This window comes from Pteronotus mesoamericanus, unplaced genomic scaffold (assembly GCF_021234165.1).
Source record: "Pteronotus mesoamericanus isolate MK-2021 breed Mesoamerican mustached bat unplaced genomic scaffold, CSHL_Meso_final scaffold_31, whole genome shotgun sequence".
Taxonomy (NCBI): Eukaryota; Metazoa; Chordata; class Mammalia; order Chiroptera; family Mormoopidae; genus Pteronotus; species Pteronotus mesoamericanus.
Window position 1 is genome coordinate 3952293 of NW_026555312.1, and position 19831 is coordinate 3972123.

A 19831-nucleotide genomic window follows, 5' to 3' on the forward strand; every position below is an offset into this window, starting at 1 on the left:
CTGGAGTGAGTCAAATCTACAGCAGATCTGATAGAGCTGACAGTGGGGAGGGGGCCATTTCTTAAGTTCCAATTTCCTTAATTGAAAATAGGAGTAGTAAGAATGGGATGATAGGACAATGCATACGTTCCTTAATGTAAGTGCTCCTTAGCACAGTTGCTGTTAATATTATCATTATTCAGCTCCTTGGCCTCGTGTGAGATTTTGATAAGCTGCCCAAAGCCCAGCCGACCCTATTAGCCCAAAGGCATACCCAGAGCTTGTGACTCCCTGTGAAGAAAAGTGACCACTTTCTAAAGGCTTTGCGAGCGTTCTCCTCATCCTCCAAGTGCTTCACTCTTGTTTAATTTTGAGCACAAAACAGAGGCCAAAATGAGTAAAGACTTTGTTTACCACTGTAAATATCTTTTTAGAAAATATCTTTGGGTTTTAAAAACTTGGAAGGAGAAATTCACTCATGAAAGGACTGATTTCTCCCCATACTTAGGAACCCTAGCACTCAATTCCTCAAAAGACCTGAAAAGAACTTCTCAAGTGCTAAGCAAAAGCTTCTGCCGCAGCACCTCCCTGGTGTGTATGGTCAGAGTTTGGTTTGGATTACGGGCATAGTTTGGGAAACTCATTTCAATCTTACTGAAAGGATATCGGTGCGGCTCTGTGCTGTGAGCCCAAAGGTGGTACATTAGTTTTTATTGCTGCCATAATAAATTACCACACATTTCGTGGCTTAAAACAATACAACTTCATTCTCTTAGAGTTCTGGAGATCATAAATCCAGAAATCAGTGTTACTGGGTCACTCGATTTTAAAGTCCATGGCTACAGTCCTTCTGGAGGTCCTGGAGAGAATCCATTGCCTTGCTTTTTCCAGCTTCCAGGGGCTGCCTGCACTCCTTGACTTGTGGCTCCTTTCCCCATATTCAAAGGTAGAAGTACAGCCCTGGCCGGGTTGCTCATTTGATGGAAGCATTGTCCCGTACACCAAACGGCGATAGATTCTGTCCTGCTCAGGCCACATGCCTAATCACTGGTCACGGCATGTACAGGAGGCAACTGATCGATGTTTCTTGCTCACATCAATGTTTCTCTCTCTCTGCCCCCCTTTATCCCTCCCTCTCTCTCTAAAATCAATAAGCATATCCTCAGGTGAGGATTAAAAAAAGAGCTGGCAGTGTGGCATCTTCAAATCTGTCTCCCTCTCTCTGATTTTTCTTCTATCCTCAGATCTCTCTCTCTGACTCACCTGCCTCCTTCCCTCCTTCACTTATGCATGAGAGTACATCAGGCCCACCTGGATAATCTAATATACTGTCTCCACTTCAAGATCCCTATTATCTGCAAAGTCCCTTTTGCCATGTAATGTGACATATTAACAAATTTGGGAATTAACATGTGGACATCTTTGGGGCCTTATTTTGTCTTCCACAGATGTGGAGTATACTTTCTTTCCTCAGTCATAGGGCCCAGATATTATCAGTCCCAGTTTATATTTTGCAGTCAATAGTTCAAATGGGACAAGCTGGCATTCAGAGAAGCTGAAGTTAATCAAATAAAAGCAGGTATCAGCATGCACTTTATCACATCACCAAGAGAATCAAAACAGTATGATAGTAAATTTGACATCTTGTCATGTTGAATTCTTCTTTCAGTACTACGTTATCAGAAAGGCAGTATTGTTATAATGTAATTTATATAGTGCCTTCCCCTGAGTAATGAAAAGAATATTCCTCAGTATCCTCAGAGAATTAGTCTTTCTATCTCTTTTTATCCCAGCTCAGCCACTCCAGCACTATAATATGCAGCAATATAATATCTGTGTGCAAGAAATAAATCATACTCACTAAATTTAAGGATGTTCACTTAAAGAAATTCCTTTCGGAATTTCTTTTTCTTTTTTTCTCATTTGAAAATGTTCTTCTTTGGTTACTATAGAGCCATTGACCCACCTTAGATTAATTAGGTCAATTAGCCTTTATATAGTAATTACCACTCAGATGGCTTTGAATAATTCCCTTTTAATAAAGATGTGCCTCAAAAAGAGATTATCAACTTAAATTCCTGCCACACAGTAGCATTAGGAAAACATGCATTTAGCAATTCTTTCTGGAATGTGGCTTTGGGTATAGCACTGATATTGGGTAGAAGAAGCTTAAGGACTTTACCTTGATGAGTTGATTATTCACATTCACACATTGCTAAAAGCCACCTGGGTATTTTCAATTCAGAGAGGCTGTCGGTAACCCTGAAGGCTGAGCCTAATTTGGAGCAACTCTCTCTTCTTCTAACCTGTCAATAGTCTCACATTTTTACACTCACCCCAGCCCTGGCATCTAACCTCAGACTCTTACCCACGATCAGGATTACCTGAGAGTTTTTGCTCTCTGCTTCTCTTCTTCAACCACGACCTCATATTAGATCTTAATATTGGCAATAGTTACCACTCTATGAGTATTTGCTTGGTTCCTGACATTTCACATTCATTATACCTGTTACCTTAACTCACAAACGAGTATTTTTCGAAATATTCGCTTTAGATAACGGAGATACAGCCAAGTGGAAGTCCTTAAGGACATGTAATAGTTGAGGAAATGGAGAGAGAGGAGCTCAGTGACCCGCCCAAGGGCCTGGGCTTAGCCAACGCCCAGGGTCTGACTGGCTCCGCAGCCTGGCTCTGCCTGCCCACCAGGCGGCAGCTGCGGTATGGGATCTGCTCTCTGATTTGGCAGCTATGTTTGAAAACTCACTTGGCTGTTTGGGGCATAAGGTTGCCAGTGAAGTCAGAACCTTCAATGGCAATTAAAAGGCACTTTAGCAATGAAGTTGAAAAATAGAAAACTCAGTTACTTAGGACACAGGTCCCTATTAGTAATTAAAGACTTTAATTTTTTTTTTTTATTTCAGGATTCTAATGTACATACAATAAAAAAAAAAAGTTGATATACTAAAGTGAATACGTGTAACTGAAAGGAGAGGTGTTAGGTGAATCTTTTTCTGCTCTCTTTGCTGTACTTCACTCAGTCCCTGATATTTCAAGCAGATGAAGACAGGGCTAAATTATCAGTTGTGCACTAACATTGTAACAGGTTTGGTCATCTTCAATCTCTAACCAAATAGGGCACATTCTGTGAGTATATTTATCCTATTGCTGAGATCTGGATGCTTGGATGCCTGGAATTAAAGATAATTTTGTTTGTTGGTTGATTTGTTTTACAAGTGTTTTATTAACTTTTAGAACCTTGTAGGAATGAGAAGTTTTCATATGAGAATGTAGAAATGGTATTTCTGGAGGGCAAATGAACAATTTGTTTCAATAGTTTAAATGTACATTTGTACCTAAAGGCATATAGATAAAGATGTATGTACAAGAATGCTCATTGCAACATTAGTTATAAACTGGAAATAATTTAAATATGTATCATTATGGTGGGCATTAAATACATTACATACATCTATGCATGCGCTATATAAAAATGATTGTGTGCCAATATGTTTATATTGTTAAAATAAAGATTAAAAACAGGTTATAATTCCACTATAAAGGGTGTGTGTGTGTGTGTGTGTGTGTGTGTGTGTATCTGAATGGCTATATTCCATAATATGCTAACTGTGTTTATCACAAAAAAGCAAGACTCAGTTATTTTAACTTCTCTGTATGATTCTTTTCTATGGATAAAGAAAATTCAGAGAAAAGACAATATTTCTTTTTATGAAGACCGAATAATGCTTGACTTATTTTAGGAGGCAAACATTTCAAAAGACAAAGTTATTTTGAAAGTGAAAAGTAGTGAACTTATTACAGTGTGTTTTCACTATATATTAAAAATGAAATTAAAATCATTTAAAATAAAAGAAATATGGCATTGTAATGCAAACAGAAATTGAGGAAAATCCCAAAAGGATCGGAAACAGTTGATGGACAGCACAGGAAAATGAAAAGACAATCAGACGAAGTAATAAAGCCTATTGGGAAAAACCTGAAATTTATATATTGAAAGTTAATAATTTTTAACATAAAAATCTAATAATAACTGCTAATCCCTTTCCTTTCTTTAAATTTAATTTAAGATAAAAATAGAACTTCAAAAGTAACTTTGTTCAGTCATATTTTTATCATACCAAGTACTCTCAGTAATGATTTGTATTTAACTTGCAAACTTTTCTCCAAAACAATATATTCCTAGATGAGAGGTATGAAAAAGATCACATATAACTATATATTATGGGCAAAAAAAGGGACGATAAGAGCCATACAACAAGCTGATGTTATTGAAGTGTTATGATTCCAGAAAAGGTCAGGAATACTGTATTTCTTCTCTCTCTTATTCAGACTAGTTTTTACTGATAGCAGCAGAGAAACTAGCTCTATAACACAGCCCTGGCAGACAAAGCCAAGTTGCTCTTACTAAGAGTCTTGTTTTGAAAACAGATCTCTCTCCCCACCCTCTCGACCCCCCAAAATAGTTTCAGAACAAATCATTGACCAAGGAAAGATAAATAAAAAGTCTTCAGGGACTCAGAGGCTAGTTAGAAAAAGCACATTAAAGTATAGAAGCCTGAGCACCTAGCTGGGTAACTTGTAGCTCAATTGGTTAGGGCATTGTCCTGATACAAGGTTGTGGAATCAGCCCCCATCAGGGCACAAATGAGGATCAACCGATGAATGCCTAAATAAGTGGAACAACACATCAGTGTTTCTCTCTCTCTCTCTCCCCCCTCCACTCCTCTCTTTCTGTAACATCAGTTTTAAAAAATTTAAAGTATAGAAGCTTATGCATGAAAACCAAAAAAAAAAAAAAAAACAACAAAATAATGATGAGAGTTTATGGCCCAATGGGGAGACGAGATGTCTACTAATGTCATAGGTGATTGCAAAGGGGAAAGGCCTAGCACAGTGAGCAGGTAATCTAGGGAGAAGGTTGCAGCAGTCTTGTTTCTCTAGAAACGAGTTAAACTGGAGACCGAGTCTCTAGGTCGTCTTCTAGCTAAGAGTCCTCTTAAATTAGCCTTAAATTCTCCAAGAGAAAAATTCTAAAGATTAAAAAAAGCATGGACTTTGATGACTAGGAGTAGTCAACATTTCTAGGCAGAATAGCATACTGGTGACTCAAAGAATTCTTGACTCACACAAAGTTCAAGTTTTGTGCCCTTTGGCAATTTATTTAGATTCCTCATGTATAAAATATATACACAATAAGAGAATACCTCATAGGGTTGTCAGAAGAATTAAACTAAATATGCCATCTATAAGACTTAGGACAAGATCCAGCACATAGCAGTATTCAGTGATGTTAGTACTGGTAGTAGTTATCGTTGGAAGTTTTTTTTTAAAGGAGGAATGTTTACCATTTGGGCCTCTACCTGACCTGCTGATGAATCTCCTTTATGCTGTTCTCTTTTCATTTTGGGGGGTGACTCCACTGAGTTAACCTTTTGATACTCTATAAGCTGAATAACTTGTACTGCTAAAATTTTAATAAACTTGAAATGAGAAAAAATATTGCAGTATAATTCTTTTTTGCTTTAAAGTAATTCATTAAAATTCTAAATGATAAAAGGTTTAAGTTTCCAAACTGATCAATACAGAAAAAAAGAAAAAAAGGAAAAAAAGATGACTTTATCATTTGTATAGTTTCCAAAGGACTGAAGCCATCTAGTGTCACAAGGAAGCACTTCAGGCAAAATACTAATGTCAGCTGAATTTTAATTATTTTTTAATTAAAAAAACTAAAGCTACAATATATGAATGAATGCTGGTTTATGTGCATTTTTCTAAATCTTTCAGAATACTATGGCATTTGGCTTTTGTTTTGTTTTGCTGAAGTATGTAGGGATTTTTAAGGCATATGTTAGTTCGGGAAAAGGTTTCCAAATTGCAGTGTGAAAATAAGCAAGACAAAGATTGCTCTTTTGAATCATCTGCTTTTATTATGTTAATTAAAACAAACTCTATAGAGTGTCTAAGTGCCTCTCAAGCTATATTTTTTAAAAATACAGTTGATGCATGAAAATTATAGAGATAACTTACACAGTAGGTGAAGAAAACAGCCTCTACAGAAACACAATTAAATGAGAGCTATTTCACCACACTACATTTATTATAGGAAATATATATGCAGAAAACCAAGTAATCATCATTACTCTTATACTTGTCTTCTGGAATAGATTCTCTTAAAATTCTTACATTGCTTCTTTTCCTTTTCCCTTTCCCTTTCCTTTCCTTTCCACTGTAAATGAGGGCTACTCACACTTCAATGTGCACATAATCACCTGGGAATCTCGTTAAAATGTGGATTCTGACTCAGAAGGTCTGGAGCGAGGCCTGAGACCTAATCAGCTCCCAGGAGTTCCCACGTTACTGGTATTCAAGTCAGACTTTGATTAGCAAGGACTTTTTGCAGTCAGGAGTTGAAATGCCAAAGGACAAGAAGTGCCAGGATTGTCCTATTTGTTTTGTTGGTTCCACTAACCAAAACCCACACTGAAATTGTTAGCTTGCTTATTTAGCTTAAGTCTAGACTTAGCCTAGTTTACTCCTCTTTGCCCTAACTTCCTCTTCACTGGTGCCTTCTTTATTCCCATAAAAGTAAAGGTTCTTATATACCGACACCAATTATTATCCAGAATGCCATGGGTAAATGTTATCCATGTAACCTGCAGGGCTAGGGGTCCTCAAAGAGAGTTCCCTACTGCGCTTGATGGGGTCATGGTAAAGAAACTCTTTAGCTGACTCTACTAAGGAACAAATTGTGCCAAAACCTAAAGAGTGAATAATTCAGCAATCATTTCTACTTGGCTTTAAAATACAATAGAATTTGCAGAAGATTTATTTTCTAACTACATTTTATTTAAGGTAATATTAAAATAGATTTGTATGCTCTGACCATAAACCAACTAAGAACGGTGGTGAGCATGGGGATGAGGGCATCTATCTGAAAGCCTGAGAAGTACATGCAGGAGGGAGGTCTAGGATGAACATTTTTCCATGGATGATATATCTGTGGAAAGTCAAGAGTTCATTTGTCAAGTCCTGCAAAACTTACTGCAACTCAAATAAGACGAATAAGTATTGTAGTTTTTCCACCACTAATGGTTTATTTAAACTGCAGTTAAGGCCATTTTTTTAGTACACACAACTACCATTTACTGAGCACACACTATGGATTAATCCCTAAATTAAGTGCTTCCTATGCACTGACTTATTAAATCCTCACGCCATACCTGTAAGGTAGGTGCTATTATGCCAACATTAAAAGTGAGAAAAATAGGGCCAATTAAGGAACTTTTTAATTGAAAAAGCCTTTTGAAAAAATTTAACCCAACTGAGATTTTTGTAAAAAGCTCTGTTGTGTGGTTCATTTTATACGAATAAACCCAATATATTTAAAACTTAAGTTATAAAATAGGAAACCTTAGGGTTATTATTTATGTCATCAAAAGAATACTACTTTAAGTCAACAGTATATGAAACAGGGTTTTGAATTACATATATTTAACATACACATAATTTCCCAGGTAAACAGTTGTACAAAGTAATATATGTCTATTGTAACACTGTCAAATCATTTACTTCGATTACTTAGGAAATGAATCTATTATATACCCAAGTGTTTCCAAAATTGGCCTGATTATAATGACCTGGAGTGTTGGCTAAAACTACAGAATTGCCAGTTCCCTCCACCTGGAATTTCTTAATCAGTAGCTCTGATGTGAGGTCTGGGAATTTGTGTATTTAATATTTTATCCATATATTTATGATCAGGCACGTCTGGGAAACATTACTCTGCTGACTAATGCTCAGTTTTGCTTTGCTTTTTGTTTATCTTAGTATCTAAAGTCCTTCACAATCTGGCCTTGAGGTACATTTCAAAGATCTCCTAAAACATTAACTGTGTTTAAAATGATCAATTCATTATTACCCAAACAGATAACTTTTCTCCCTTGGAGCTTTGCTCAAGGTGTTTCCTCTATTTAGATTGTCCTTCTCTCATATATTTGTCCATCAAAATCTTTAATCATCTCACTCCGAATTTTAACTTCTCAATAAAGGCTTTCCTGGCCCCACGATCAGGATTATGTTCTCTCATGTGCATTCCCACAGCACTTCAAGCCTCTATTGCAGTGACTCCCTAAATGTGATCCCTGGACCAGCAGTATCAGCAGACCCAGGGACTTGTTAGAAAGGCAAATTTCAGGGCCCCCTCCATACCTAGTAAGTCAGAAACTCTGGGCATGTGCCCTGCAATGTTTTCAGACAAACCCGCTAGATGATTCCAGCACACCCTGCAGCTTGAAAACCACTTCTCTGATGTTTATTATATATTTTATTATTGCTTCATTGTAAGTCTTACTTTCTCTACCACAATGTAAGGTAAGCTCCATGAGAGCAAAAACAGTGCTTTCATCATTCACATCCTGTGCAGTACCAACCCAGTGGCAGATCACAGTAAATCTTGTTGGATTAAATTGCTATTTCTTTAGTGTCAAAATCTAAGTATGCAAGATAAGGAGATTGTAATGTACCAAAATTTTTCACTTTAATGGTGTTTAATAATCTTTAAAGGTTGTAGCATGATTGATTCAGATGCAGAAACGTAACAATTGTAAAGACAACTAAAATAAAGGAACTAGTTGCCCTTACTTTTCAACACAGAAATAAGTCCTCTTCTAAATTTTTCTCCATGCTTAGTACATACGATGCCTCATAAGTGTTTACTAATAATAAAAATAACAATTTCATCTGGAACTGTGTTTACTTCTCTTGTCTCTAAGGCTTTTATGCTTAAAGAAAAACTTGTAGTATTTCTAAAATTTCTTAACCAGGCTTCAACTGCACACTGTAGCTATAAATACATTAGGTAATAAATATTGCTTAGTGTGCCTACCTACTACTTATCAATAAATAAAGTTAAGATATAATTCATTAGAAAATAATGTGAAGTAGCTTTTGCTATAATAAAAGCCAACATAACAAAGATTCAATTCACTAATTGAAAAAGAAGATAAAAGAAGACAACAATCTATATTGACTAATGTTTTATTTATTGCTTGAAGTTATATAACAACAGTCTCAGGTGGCCACTGGAGTTTTAAAAATCTTTAGTGAGACAAAACAATATTGGGGCATAATTCATACAATAAATATATTCACTGACTAGCATTAATTTGCTTTAACAGAATGCCTTTCTTCTTAAGAGAAAATAAAATTTTAAATTGGTTCCTGTCAAAATCAAAAAAATATAATTGATAACCAAAAATAACTTCTAAGTATAATTTAATTATTAAACTTATTGAAACAAGGCCACTGTAAAAGTGCTTTTCACAAAGTTATAATGGGAAAATAAATTAGTCCAGATTTTTGTTGTGAAAATGTCAACAAAACTGGTTAAAGCCAAGAGAAATAAACTGACAATTATTATCTACTTTAAAAAATAAAAAGCATGCTTTGTAATTAGGTGTCCTTATACTTTGTCTCATTAACATAAGGAGCATTTTGGTTTTGTTTTTAGAAAATACCATCAAATATTCCCAGAAAAGACTTCATTTCATCAGCTTCATCATCAGGATGATACCTACTGGGGGAAAAAAAGCAAGTGTAAAAATAACTATTATTGTAACACAATTTATTTAAAAATACACAGTAAGGAATGTAAAAAATATGAAGTGGATAAACTTGAAGATTGCTAAGATGTTAATGCATCAAATGAACTTCAATATGCATAACCTTGTGGAAAGTCTGCAGGAGGAAATTAGACTTCATAAACTGTAGGGTAGGGAACAAATCTCTTAGTTAATTATATTGGAAAGTAATGTCATTTAATCAATAGGTCTATAAACTTTGATTATTCAAGAGGAGGGGGAAACTGCTACAGAGTTACTCATAAAAATGACCAGCAGTTTGGGCATTTATTAGACTTAATCTAACTTTTTTTCCTCATAGAACATGTAAAATTATGAAAGAACTACTTGGCTAAAATACAACTTAAACTTTTGAAATATTAGCTGATCTCATTTGGAGTTCTTATTTAATTACAATATTATAGACACTTGGATTTCTTTTTTATTTTTTTAGTTATTACAGTATTATTGACTTTATTCCCTATGCTGTACTTTATATCCTCATGATTTTTCTGTAACTACCAATTTGTACTTCTTAATCCCTTCACCTTTTTTACCCATCACCCTGACACCCCCTCCTATCTGGCAACCATCAAAATGTTTTCTGTGAGTCTGTTTCTGTTCTGTTTGTTTGACTTTTAGGTTCAATTGTTGACAGACATGTATTCATTGCCATTTTATTGATTATACATTTTATCCTTTTTTTCCTTCTTCTTAAAGAAGCCCTTTAACATTTCACATTATACTGGTTTGGTAGTGGTGAACTCTTAGCTTTTTCTTGTCTGGGAAACTATATGTCCTTTGATTCTAAAATGGCTTTGCTGAGTAGGGTAATCTTGGTTGTACGTACTTGTTCCTTATCATTTTGAATATTTCTTGCAAATCCTTCTGGCCTGCAAAGTTTCATTGAGAAATCAACTGACAGTCTTATGGGAATTCCCTTGTAGGTAACCGCTTTTCTCTTGATGCTTTTAAGATTCTTTGTCTTTCACCTTTGGCATTTCAATTATGATGTTTCTCGGTGTGGGCCTCTTTGGGTTCATATTGTTTGGGACCCTGTGCTTCTTGGGACTTGTATGTCTATTTACATCACCAGCTTAAGGAGGTTTTTTGTCATCATTTTTTTCACATAGGGTTTCAAGTCCTTGCTCTTTCTCTTCTCTTTCCAGAACTCCCTTGATGTGAATGTTGGTACATTTGAAGTGTCACAGAACTCCTTACATTATCCACATTTTTGCTGGATTCTTTTTTTTCTTTTTGCTGTTCTGATTGGGTGATTTCTGCTTCCGTATCTTCCAAATCTCTGATCTGAATCTCTGCTTCATCTACTCCATCACTGATTCCCTGTAATGTATTCTTCACTTCAGTTAATGTATTCTTCATTTCTGACTCTTTTTTTTTATGTTTCCTAGTTCCTCTTTTATGTTTCCTATCTCTTTGTGAAAGTTCTCACTAAGTTCTACTCTTCCCCTAAGCTCACTGAGCATCCTTATAACCTTATTTTGAACTCTGCATCTAGTTGATTGCTTATCTCCATTTCGTTTAGTTATTTCTGGAGTTTTTATCTGTTCTTTCATTTGGGCCATGTTTCTTTGTCTCCTCATTTTGGCAGTTTCTTTGTATCTGTTTCTATGTATTAGATATAGCTGCTACATCTCCCAGGCTTGATAGCGTGGCCTGATATAGTAGGTGTTCTGTAGGGTCCAGTGGCACAGATTCCTTGATCACCCAAGTTGGGCACTCCAGGTGCACCACCCCCATAGTGTGGGCCTGTGCACCCTCCTGTTGTAGTTGAGCCTTGATTGCTGTTGGCAAGTTAATGGGAGGAACATGATGATTGTCTCCAAGGACTGGCTGCAGCCACCATAGAGGATCAGCTGTGCAGGGGCATACTCCATAAGCAGGACTTACTTCAGTGGGCCTCTGGTGCCTGCATTGTCTACCCCTTGACTGTGTCACTTGTGTAGGTGGCTAGGTTTGTTCTTGAATGTGGTATAAAGCTGTCCACTGAATATGCTGGCTCTGGGGCCTCCTGGGAGGTACAGGCCAAGGTCAGTTACCATCTGTATTCTGCTTGGAACCATCTGACATGAGCTAAAAAGTAGTCTGCAGATGGCTGCTATTTGTGCTGGGGTTGGTGATGGCCAGAAGAGGCCAAGTTGCAAACCAAGGCCGGCTGTCACTACTGCCAGGCCTGGGGCCACTTAGCAAAAGGTACAGGTTATGCTGAGGCCAGATGTTGCTTGTCTGAGAAATTTTAGTAAAGTCCGAAGCATGAACCAAGACAGGCCATTTGAATGGAAAAGGCTTGGGTGCGCCCACAAGTTGGATGGGGCAGGGTCCCAGGGCATCACCAGGGCTGGGTAAACAGTGTGAGCCAGGTTGATGGAGACTCAGATATGGCACCCCCCTGCCAGCTCTGTGGGGGAAGGGCTCAGAAACAGAACAATGATCTCTACCAGCACTTCTGTCTGAAAGAAGGCTGCCCCTCCAGCTCCCACCCTGATGTCAGACACTTCAGTTCCTCCCTGTATGTCTCTGGTAACTTTCGAGCTGCGGCCTCAGCCCTAGAACTCAGGAGTGAGTCTGCGTAAGTCCATGTGCAGGCCCTTTAAGACAAACACCTGGGACTCCAGCAGTCTCACTCAGCCACAATCTCTGCTGGTTTTCACACCCAGAGGTTATAGGGACTTCTTTTCCTGGTGCTAGAACACTAGTCTGGGGAGCCTGGTGTGGGGCTGGGACCCTTCACACCTCTGGGGGGATTTCTGCAGTGGGAGATATCTCCTGATTATTGTCTGCCACACATGGGTGTGGGACCGGCCCGTACCATATCTCCGCCCCTTCTACCAGTCTCGATGTTGCTTCTTTTGTATATCTTCAGTTGTAGGACTTCTGTTCAGCTTGATTTCAGGCAGCTCTGAATGAGGGTTGTTCTGGGGTTTAGTTGTGATTTTGAAGTGGTAGTGGGAGGATGCGAGTACTGCATTTACCTATACTGCCATCTTGACAGGAACTATTTTTTTTCTCTTTTGGATTTCTTAAATGACTTTACACTTCATATAATCAACATACTACATTCAAATCAGTAAAAAAGTTTCTCACAATATAATGTTTTAGTTAATAGTATCAAACATATATGTTCTCAAAATTTGAGATATTTGATATTATAAATTATCATAAAGAAGTTAGCTGACCAGGGGTTTAAAATTTCAACATCTTTAAGTAAATAAAACGTTTAGGTTCTGTCTTTAAAATAACCAATGGAAAAGAATCCTGAATTTCTCTGTAAAAAAAAATGTATTGGTATTTCTTGAAATGTCTTTAAAGAATTCTTACCTGATATCAATTTTGTTTTTACATTCACTATTCCTAATAAAGAAATCCACTTCTTTGACAAAATTTGAAGAATTTGAATTTTTTTCAGAGTGAGGAAAGTACAGTCTTTCAATCTCTGGTGACAGGTTTTGTTGTTTTCCTTTTTGTAAATAGACCTATATTTTGAGGTTAAAGAAAACCAGCCATCATTAAAAGTTCAACCCTTTAAGCAGAATTTTAAAAATAAACAAACAAAAAAACAAAAACTGCTTCTTACAATATTTGTATTTTCATCTTGCTGAGATAATTTTGTCATGGAAGATGCACCAAACTTGGACATAGCTGAATTTGATAAATAAATATCTGTCTCCTTATGTGATGAAACAAAACTGAAAATCAAAATTAATTATTTGTAAAATATGGCAAATAAGATAAACATACCATTCTAATTTAGATCAACAGTGATTCTTTGGGGAATATGATTAAAGTTTATCACACTTGTCACCATAAAATTGATGCTCTGTTAGACTCATGGAGAACTTGTATCTTTTCTTTCCTTTGGACAAAACAACAACTTACATATTTCAAATTAGATAAGAATATTATTTTTAAGGGCCTACAGAAATAATTATTCAACTGTTCTTTAAAAATGGGTCTTACACTTAATTGTCTTTCATCTAGCAATCTGTAAATGTTTTCTAAATCCCACTTTTAATCTCCTTTCCCTATTCTGGTCTGTATAGAGGGATATCTCAAGTTATCTTCCTATGTATAATTTTATATTAGAATTCACCTTTAATCTTCTGTATTAAATTCATTTATTAAAAACATATATTATTTGCTTCCATATGTCATATATTATACTAGGATCTGAGTATAAAGTAGTAAACAAATCCTAAGGGAGTTACAGTTTAGAAGAGGAGCAGGCAATATGTAAACAACAGATATACATAATTATAGATCTTGAAGTGACATGTAGAAATTAACTGAGGAATATTACAGGAAATAATAGGGTAGAGGTATAAACCCACTTTAAAGTGGTGGTCATCACTGCCTCTCTGAGGAGGTGACAGTTTAAACTGCATTATGGGTTAAAATGTGACAGCCATACAAGGAGCAGTAGCAGTGGGTAGGAAAACAGGGAATCATATATATTGATAGGATTAAATCTTTTTGTCTTTGATTAATGGCAAGGATTAAAATAGTAAAAGGAGTATAAAAGGAAAAACATGTCTCTTTTCCACCCACATCCTCAGGTCCCACTGGACTTCCTACCAACAACTTCTGGCACTAGTTCCTCCGGGACTTCCTGACAGGACTCTTTGTTAAACCCACTAATCTCCTGTTGGTCACGTTTAAATTCTTCCCAAATTATTTGTAGTTTTCTAAAGGTGTGGCACACAAAACTGTTCATGTGCCTTGTTATCTTCCTACTTCCTACCTATTTTTTGCTTCTCGAGGTCTGCAGCTTTGTTACACTGTAATGTTTCTAACCTGTCTATTCTGACTCAGAGTTAGAACCAATGAGTGGAAGTAATAAAAAGAGATTCTAGGCAAACTCAATATTTTAAAAAGCTATTGAACAGTGTGAGAGATCCAAACATGGAACAAGCATGTGGGAGTGAATGCGCTCCTGTTCACTGGAATTGTCTCAGGGGAGATGGCATGATTACTTGCCAGTGATGTTGGGTGGAATTCTCTAAAATCTGTAATTCTTTGATGTTAAAGATCAGTAAAATGACTAAATAACAACAAATATACCAAAAGACACCACAAATTTAATATTTTTAACAGAGGACAAATAAATGATCCTTAAGTAAACTGGACCCTGAATAAAAAGTTGCTAGTATTACTTTTCTTTGTAAAAATTTTGGCTGTGGCTATAATTTCTCTCCCTTGATTTCTACTCAAGTCCAATATCCAAATGTATTTTGTATTTTTGTAAAAACACATCAAGTTGAACATTTCTAAAATTGTTTTCTTTTCTAAATGTCTATGTATACTATATTCTAAGATAACATCTCTATCTACCCACTTGCCATTTATTCTTCCCTCTTCAACTACCATATCCCATCAATTGTTAAATCTAATCTGTGTTATCTATGAAAATTTTTTTAAAAATTCAACTCTCTCTCTCAGTTTCCTTTACCTCTGCCCCAATTTAGGCCTCTTCATAGGCTACCTTTCTCAAATTGGCCACCATGCCTCTGGTCCCACCCTCTAAAATTCATTTTAAGTGTCACAGCATATTACTAAATATCATTCTACAAACCACTAGAATGTTTTTTTCTTCTGATCATACTGTTTATCCTGTGCTTAACAGTCTTAGATGACTCCTCAATGCCTACTACGGAGGTAAAAATGAGAGGTTCCTAGGCTACATCCAGCCTATGGACATCATCATCATCATCATCATTTCTGGAGCAGGGTACTATAGACTGTCACATTTTAAAAAAATCAGTTGTCAAAATTAAAAGACAGGAGATATCACATACAATTTTAGATTCCTAGTTTTATTTTTTTGTAATTAGAACATATGGCAACACCAGGCACTTATTTCCTGCACAGCAACATCTTATTGGAGCTGAGTAGTGATTTCTCTCTTTAGATGGGACACTCTATAGTTGGCTTTGGCCTACCAAATCCTGAAGTCATTTTGAGCCTGTGACCTACTGGACACAGTATAGGTGTCTAAAAATGGTATTTAAGGTTCCTCGCAATCAGACCTCAGCAATTTCAGCCTTAATATTGTTGCCACACAGACCACACTTTACTGACCCTTAAGCACAGGATGCCTTTTAAAGCTTTATCCCTTTACACATGCTTCTTCTACTTAGAATGCCTTATTGACCTTCTATTCAGCTTTCAAGTCTTGTGTAAAATGCAGATTCCTGGGCTCTAATCCTAGAGACCACGATTCGGTAAATTTAGTGTGTGGCCTAGAAATGTTCATTTTTAATATCACTTCCTACATGATTCTGATGCAGGTGGTCTGACAACAGAACTTTCAAAAACACAGCTCTAAGATTAAGAGGTTTTAGTCTGGTTAATACCTTACAGCTTCCCTGACATCTTAAGACTTCATGCCCAAATCCAAATACATGCCAGGAGAATATAAAGTTGTAAAAACTTGTATAAAGTTGTTTTCCAACCCTGAGTTCTAAAACTTGCCTGTTTGACATTTCTCCTTGGAATTTGCTCTTTGACTCTTGGAATGCTGGCTTACTTCCCCTGGTACTTGAACTCAAAGTGCTTCCAAATCCTATATAAAGAGATAACATTTTGAAATAAAATGCCAGGAAACAGCTGAATGGAGCTTTTCACAAGTTCTACAACAGCTCTTTCTCTCCAACAGTTATAACCTGGTTAAGGAAAGAATGAATGATTACTCTCAATAACCAAATTTAATTTGTATAGAGAAATAAGGGGGCAAAGCTAGGAGAGAAAAACCACAAATCATATAGGTTAGCTTATTAGTCACTATATTAAAAGGTCCCCAAAAATCTCTATTACGTATTTATTCTTAATTCATATAAACTATCAAGTTAAAGTTTATTCAATATTTTCAATGGCCTACATGTACTTAAGTTCATTAAAAGTGCTCTACACATGGGGAAACATTTATTGTGATTGGTTTTCCCAGTGTGAAAGCTATGCCCTCATAAGACTAGGCTACCTCAAAGGACCAGTATAAATTGCCTCTTAACTTGCAGTACACAATGACTTCATTTTGAGGTAGGGACCACAGCTGTCCAGTAATATAGGAAACTGTGCCTCTTGACCTCATGTTGGAAATTTTTCAGGCCTGTTTTGTGAAAAGAGTAAAATCCTATTCCTTCTGGAAGGAGTATTAGTTTTTCAGGTAATTTTTAGAACCCTGACACAATATTTCAACTAATTGCTTCTTTTAGAAAGATTTTTTAAAAAGAGGACTGGGGTGGATACATTCAGAGGCAACTATAATTCCGAGGGGATGATTTCCTTCTTGCAGCCATCATGGGAGGGAGTATCTCATCTTGCTGTCATATCATACATGACTAAGATTTCCACTTCTTTGTTTTAGTGAACTAGAGTAAATCTGCCAGTAACTCAAAGAACTAAATCCCATTATTTTTGGATTGTACATGATTTAAGTACAATATCCAATACCGGAGAAACTAATCCTTTCCTATTTATTTACACCTGAAAAGTTAATATTTCTACTAAAATAAAAGTTATTGTTCATTTTCTTTGCTAGCAGATGAATACTTTTAAAAAGGAAATACTTTTGTCCTTCACAGACATTAACAGACCATGTGTGATCTTGGAATGGAGAGCTGGATAGATGTTTTATGAGGGAAAACTGAATAAACAATCTGAATCTGAATGGAGTCTTTAAAAAATTAGAGGAGCAATAGAATAGAAAAAAAGCCCATTTGCTATTCTATAGTCATGGAATAACTTTGACCTCTGTCTTTAGGAGGAGGAAATGCTATCTGTGGAATGGTACAATTTTCAGTTTTGCTAAAAATTACAATCTTAAAAAACCAAAGCTAATTAAGCAAGCAGATAAAAAAAGGACAAAAAAATTAGTCCTAGAAGATGAACTGAAAAATATTCAAAGAATTTTTCATGAAATTATTTCATGCTAACATACAATTTTACCTGATGTTTTTGTCTTTTTATCATCAGCTGGAAAGCTAGTAACTTCTATTAAGTTTTCATCATCAAAATCATCCCAAACTTCATTTCCCAATTCGAAGTTCACATTCAAAACCTCTGAAAACGTAGAGTTGTTTTTATCCATATCTGTCAAATTGTGGCTTCCCAATGCATTAAGATTTCTGTTAAACAGCATTGTTTGAGAGTCTTTCTCAGGTGAAGTTGTAGAATAGATCCATCTAGAAAAACCTGTCATGAGTATGTATAAAAAAGTATAGGTGCTTTTAAACCGTGAGCATTATTATCTATTGATATATCAAACACATCTTTCAATTACTAAACAGAGGTCTTGAGTAATAGTTTTCAAAAGCATTAGGTCAAGCATTGTTGAACACAGTGTTCAATTCTATTTACTGAATTACATATACTGATCGTTGAACTAAATTTAATTTTCAATGGATTCTTTTAGAGTGAACACATTTTCTATCTTAGCTTGGAAAATGGTCTTCCTCCCTCAGCTCTTCTTCCTACAAGTTAATTTTGAGTACTTTTATGAAATATATTTGTCCAAAATATATCTTAAATTTTCTCCTGCTGAAAAATCCTTAGTGTTACAGGTTGTTTGAAGCCTGGGCATTAAGCCAGACTACCTGGGTAAAAATTCCACCTCTCTCATCTACTAGTTGTATGATCTTAGACAAGAAATTTAAACTCTCTGAGCCTAGTTTTCTCCTCTATGAAATGGAATGAAAATAGTACCTATGAGATAAGATTGTTATGGGGACTAACTGCCTTCTCTTATGCAGTTTTCCATGGCAGTGGGCTAATAAATGCTTCCTCCCAAAAGTATGCATATACATACATATATATGTTTAATATATGTATTTATTATAAGTAAAAGGTGTGCAGCACACAATTTACAAATAGTAAAATATATAGCATGATTTATTATAAATTCTATATATCTAATTGGTTCTCACTGAATGTTTTCATTGAATTTTGCCAAACTGTTACATCTATAGTCAACCTATAGCTACAACTGAAAAATGAATGTAGGTCTCATATTAATGTTGTTTGATGTTTTTGTTGACTTTAACAAATAGGATGAAAGTTTAATAACAAAGATATATGTTGGGATTTCACCCATTCATCTACTGACTTATGCAACTTCTTTGCTGAATAGATAATAGTTTTCAGTTTTTCTGTGCTATTCACAATATAATGGCTATAAGCACAATATGCTGTTAAACTTAATCTGTACTATTAGCATTTTTTTATCACCTTCTTAAGCCTAAACAATAAACAAAACAAAAATAAGCCTTGATTTGTAGTGTTTGTTGATTTCCACAGTATAAATGTTTCCACTATGGTCAATTTTAAGCTATCAGTATGACATCACTGGATACAAAGTTGAGAAGAAACGCATAACTGTATCTTATTGTCCAGTATTTCCACTATATGGATACAAATATATATGCAAATAACCTCAAGAACACGGATAATAAAATGTAGTACAATAGGAAATGATTCGTTTTGAGTATTTGTAGCCTTTGTTTTTTAATATTTTATTGAATTGAAAAGTTTATATAACTAAACTTTCAACAATAGTTGAAAGATTCCCCAAAATTTAATAATAATCTCTCACAAACCAGTATAAGCTTGCTCCAATCACTGCTAAGTTTCTATTACCGTAAATATTCTCTGTCCTCTTCTTCACCTATCCAAATCCTACTTTATCTTTCAACTGCACCTATAACCTCTGTTCACATTATTCTACTTTTGCACATTGATATACATCTACAATATACAATTATATGTACTAAAGCTAGAAGTAGATACAAAGTGCAAATGGGACCTAACCCTACAATGGAAGTCAGAGTAAACACCTGTCAGATGTAACATGGTAAGATGGTAACATTGGAAATTGAGCTTGACAGAACTGTGTGACTGCGGAGCAGGGCAAGAAGGAAAGTCAAGATACTCCAGGAAGCGAGAACAGCATATGAAAGGCAAAGCAGTATGAGAGATGAGAGAATGTTTGGAGAAGTGCATATTTTCATGATTTCTGGAACACAAAGTAGGAAAAGTCAGGGTCTATTGAGACTGTAAAGCCAGTTAAGAGCAAGATTGTGTTGAAGCTTGTTTGACATATTAAGAAATTCACTTTATTTTTTTAATAGGCAATGAGTAACTATTGAAAAGGTTTTAGCAAGAGGCTTACATGATCAGGTATGCCTGTTAGATCACTCAGAATAGTT

At 35.7% G+C, this 19831-nt stretch overlaps 1 protein-coding gene across 1 annotated transcript in view; it reads right to left on the minus strand.

Annotated features, from left to right (window-relative positions):
• Positions 1 to 9501: 9501 nt before the first annotated feature.
• HFM1 (helicase for meiosis 1) overlaps positions 9502 to 19831 on the minus strand; it is a 91548-nt gene continuing 81218 nt past the window's right edge. Inside the window, 5 exon segments of the mRNA XM_054592054.1 lie at positions 9502 to 9571; positions 12954 to 13108; positions 13210 to 13321; positions 16104 to 16194; positions 17577 to 17690. Coding sequence (XP_054448029.1) covers positions 9502 to 9571; positions 12954 to 13108; positions 13210 to 13321; positions 16104 to 16194; positions 17577 to 17690 — 542 coding nt within the window.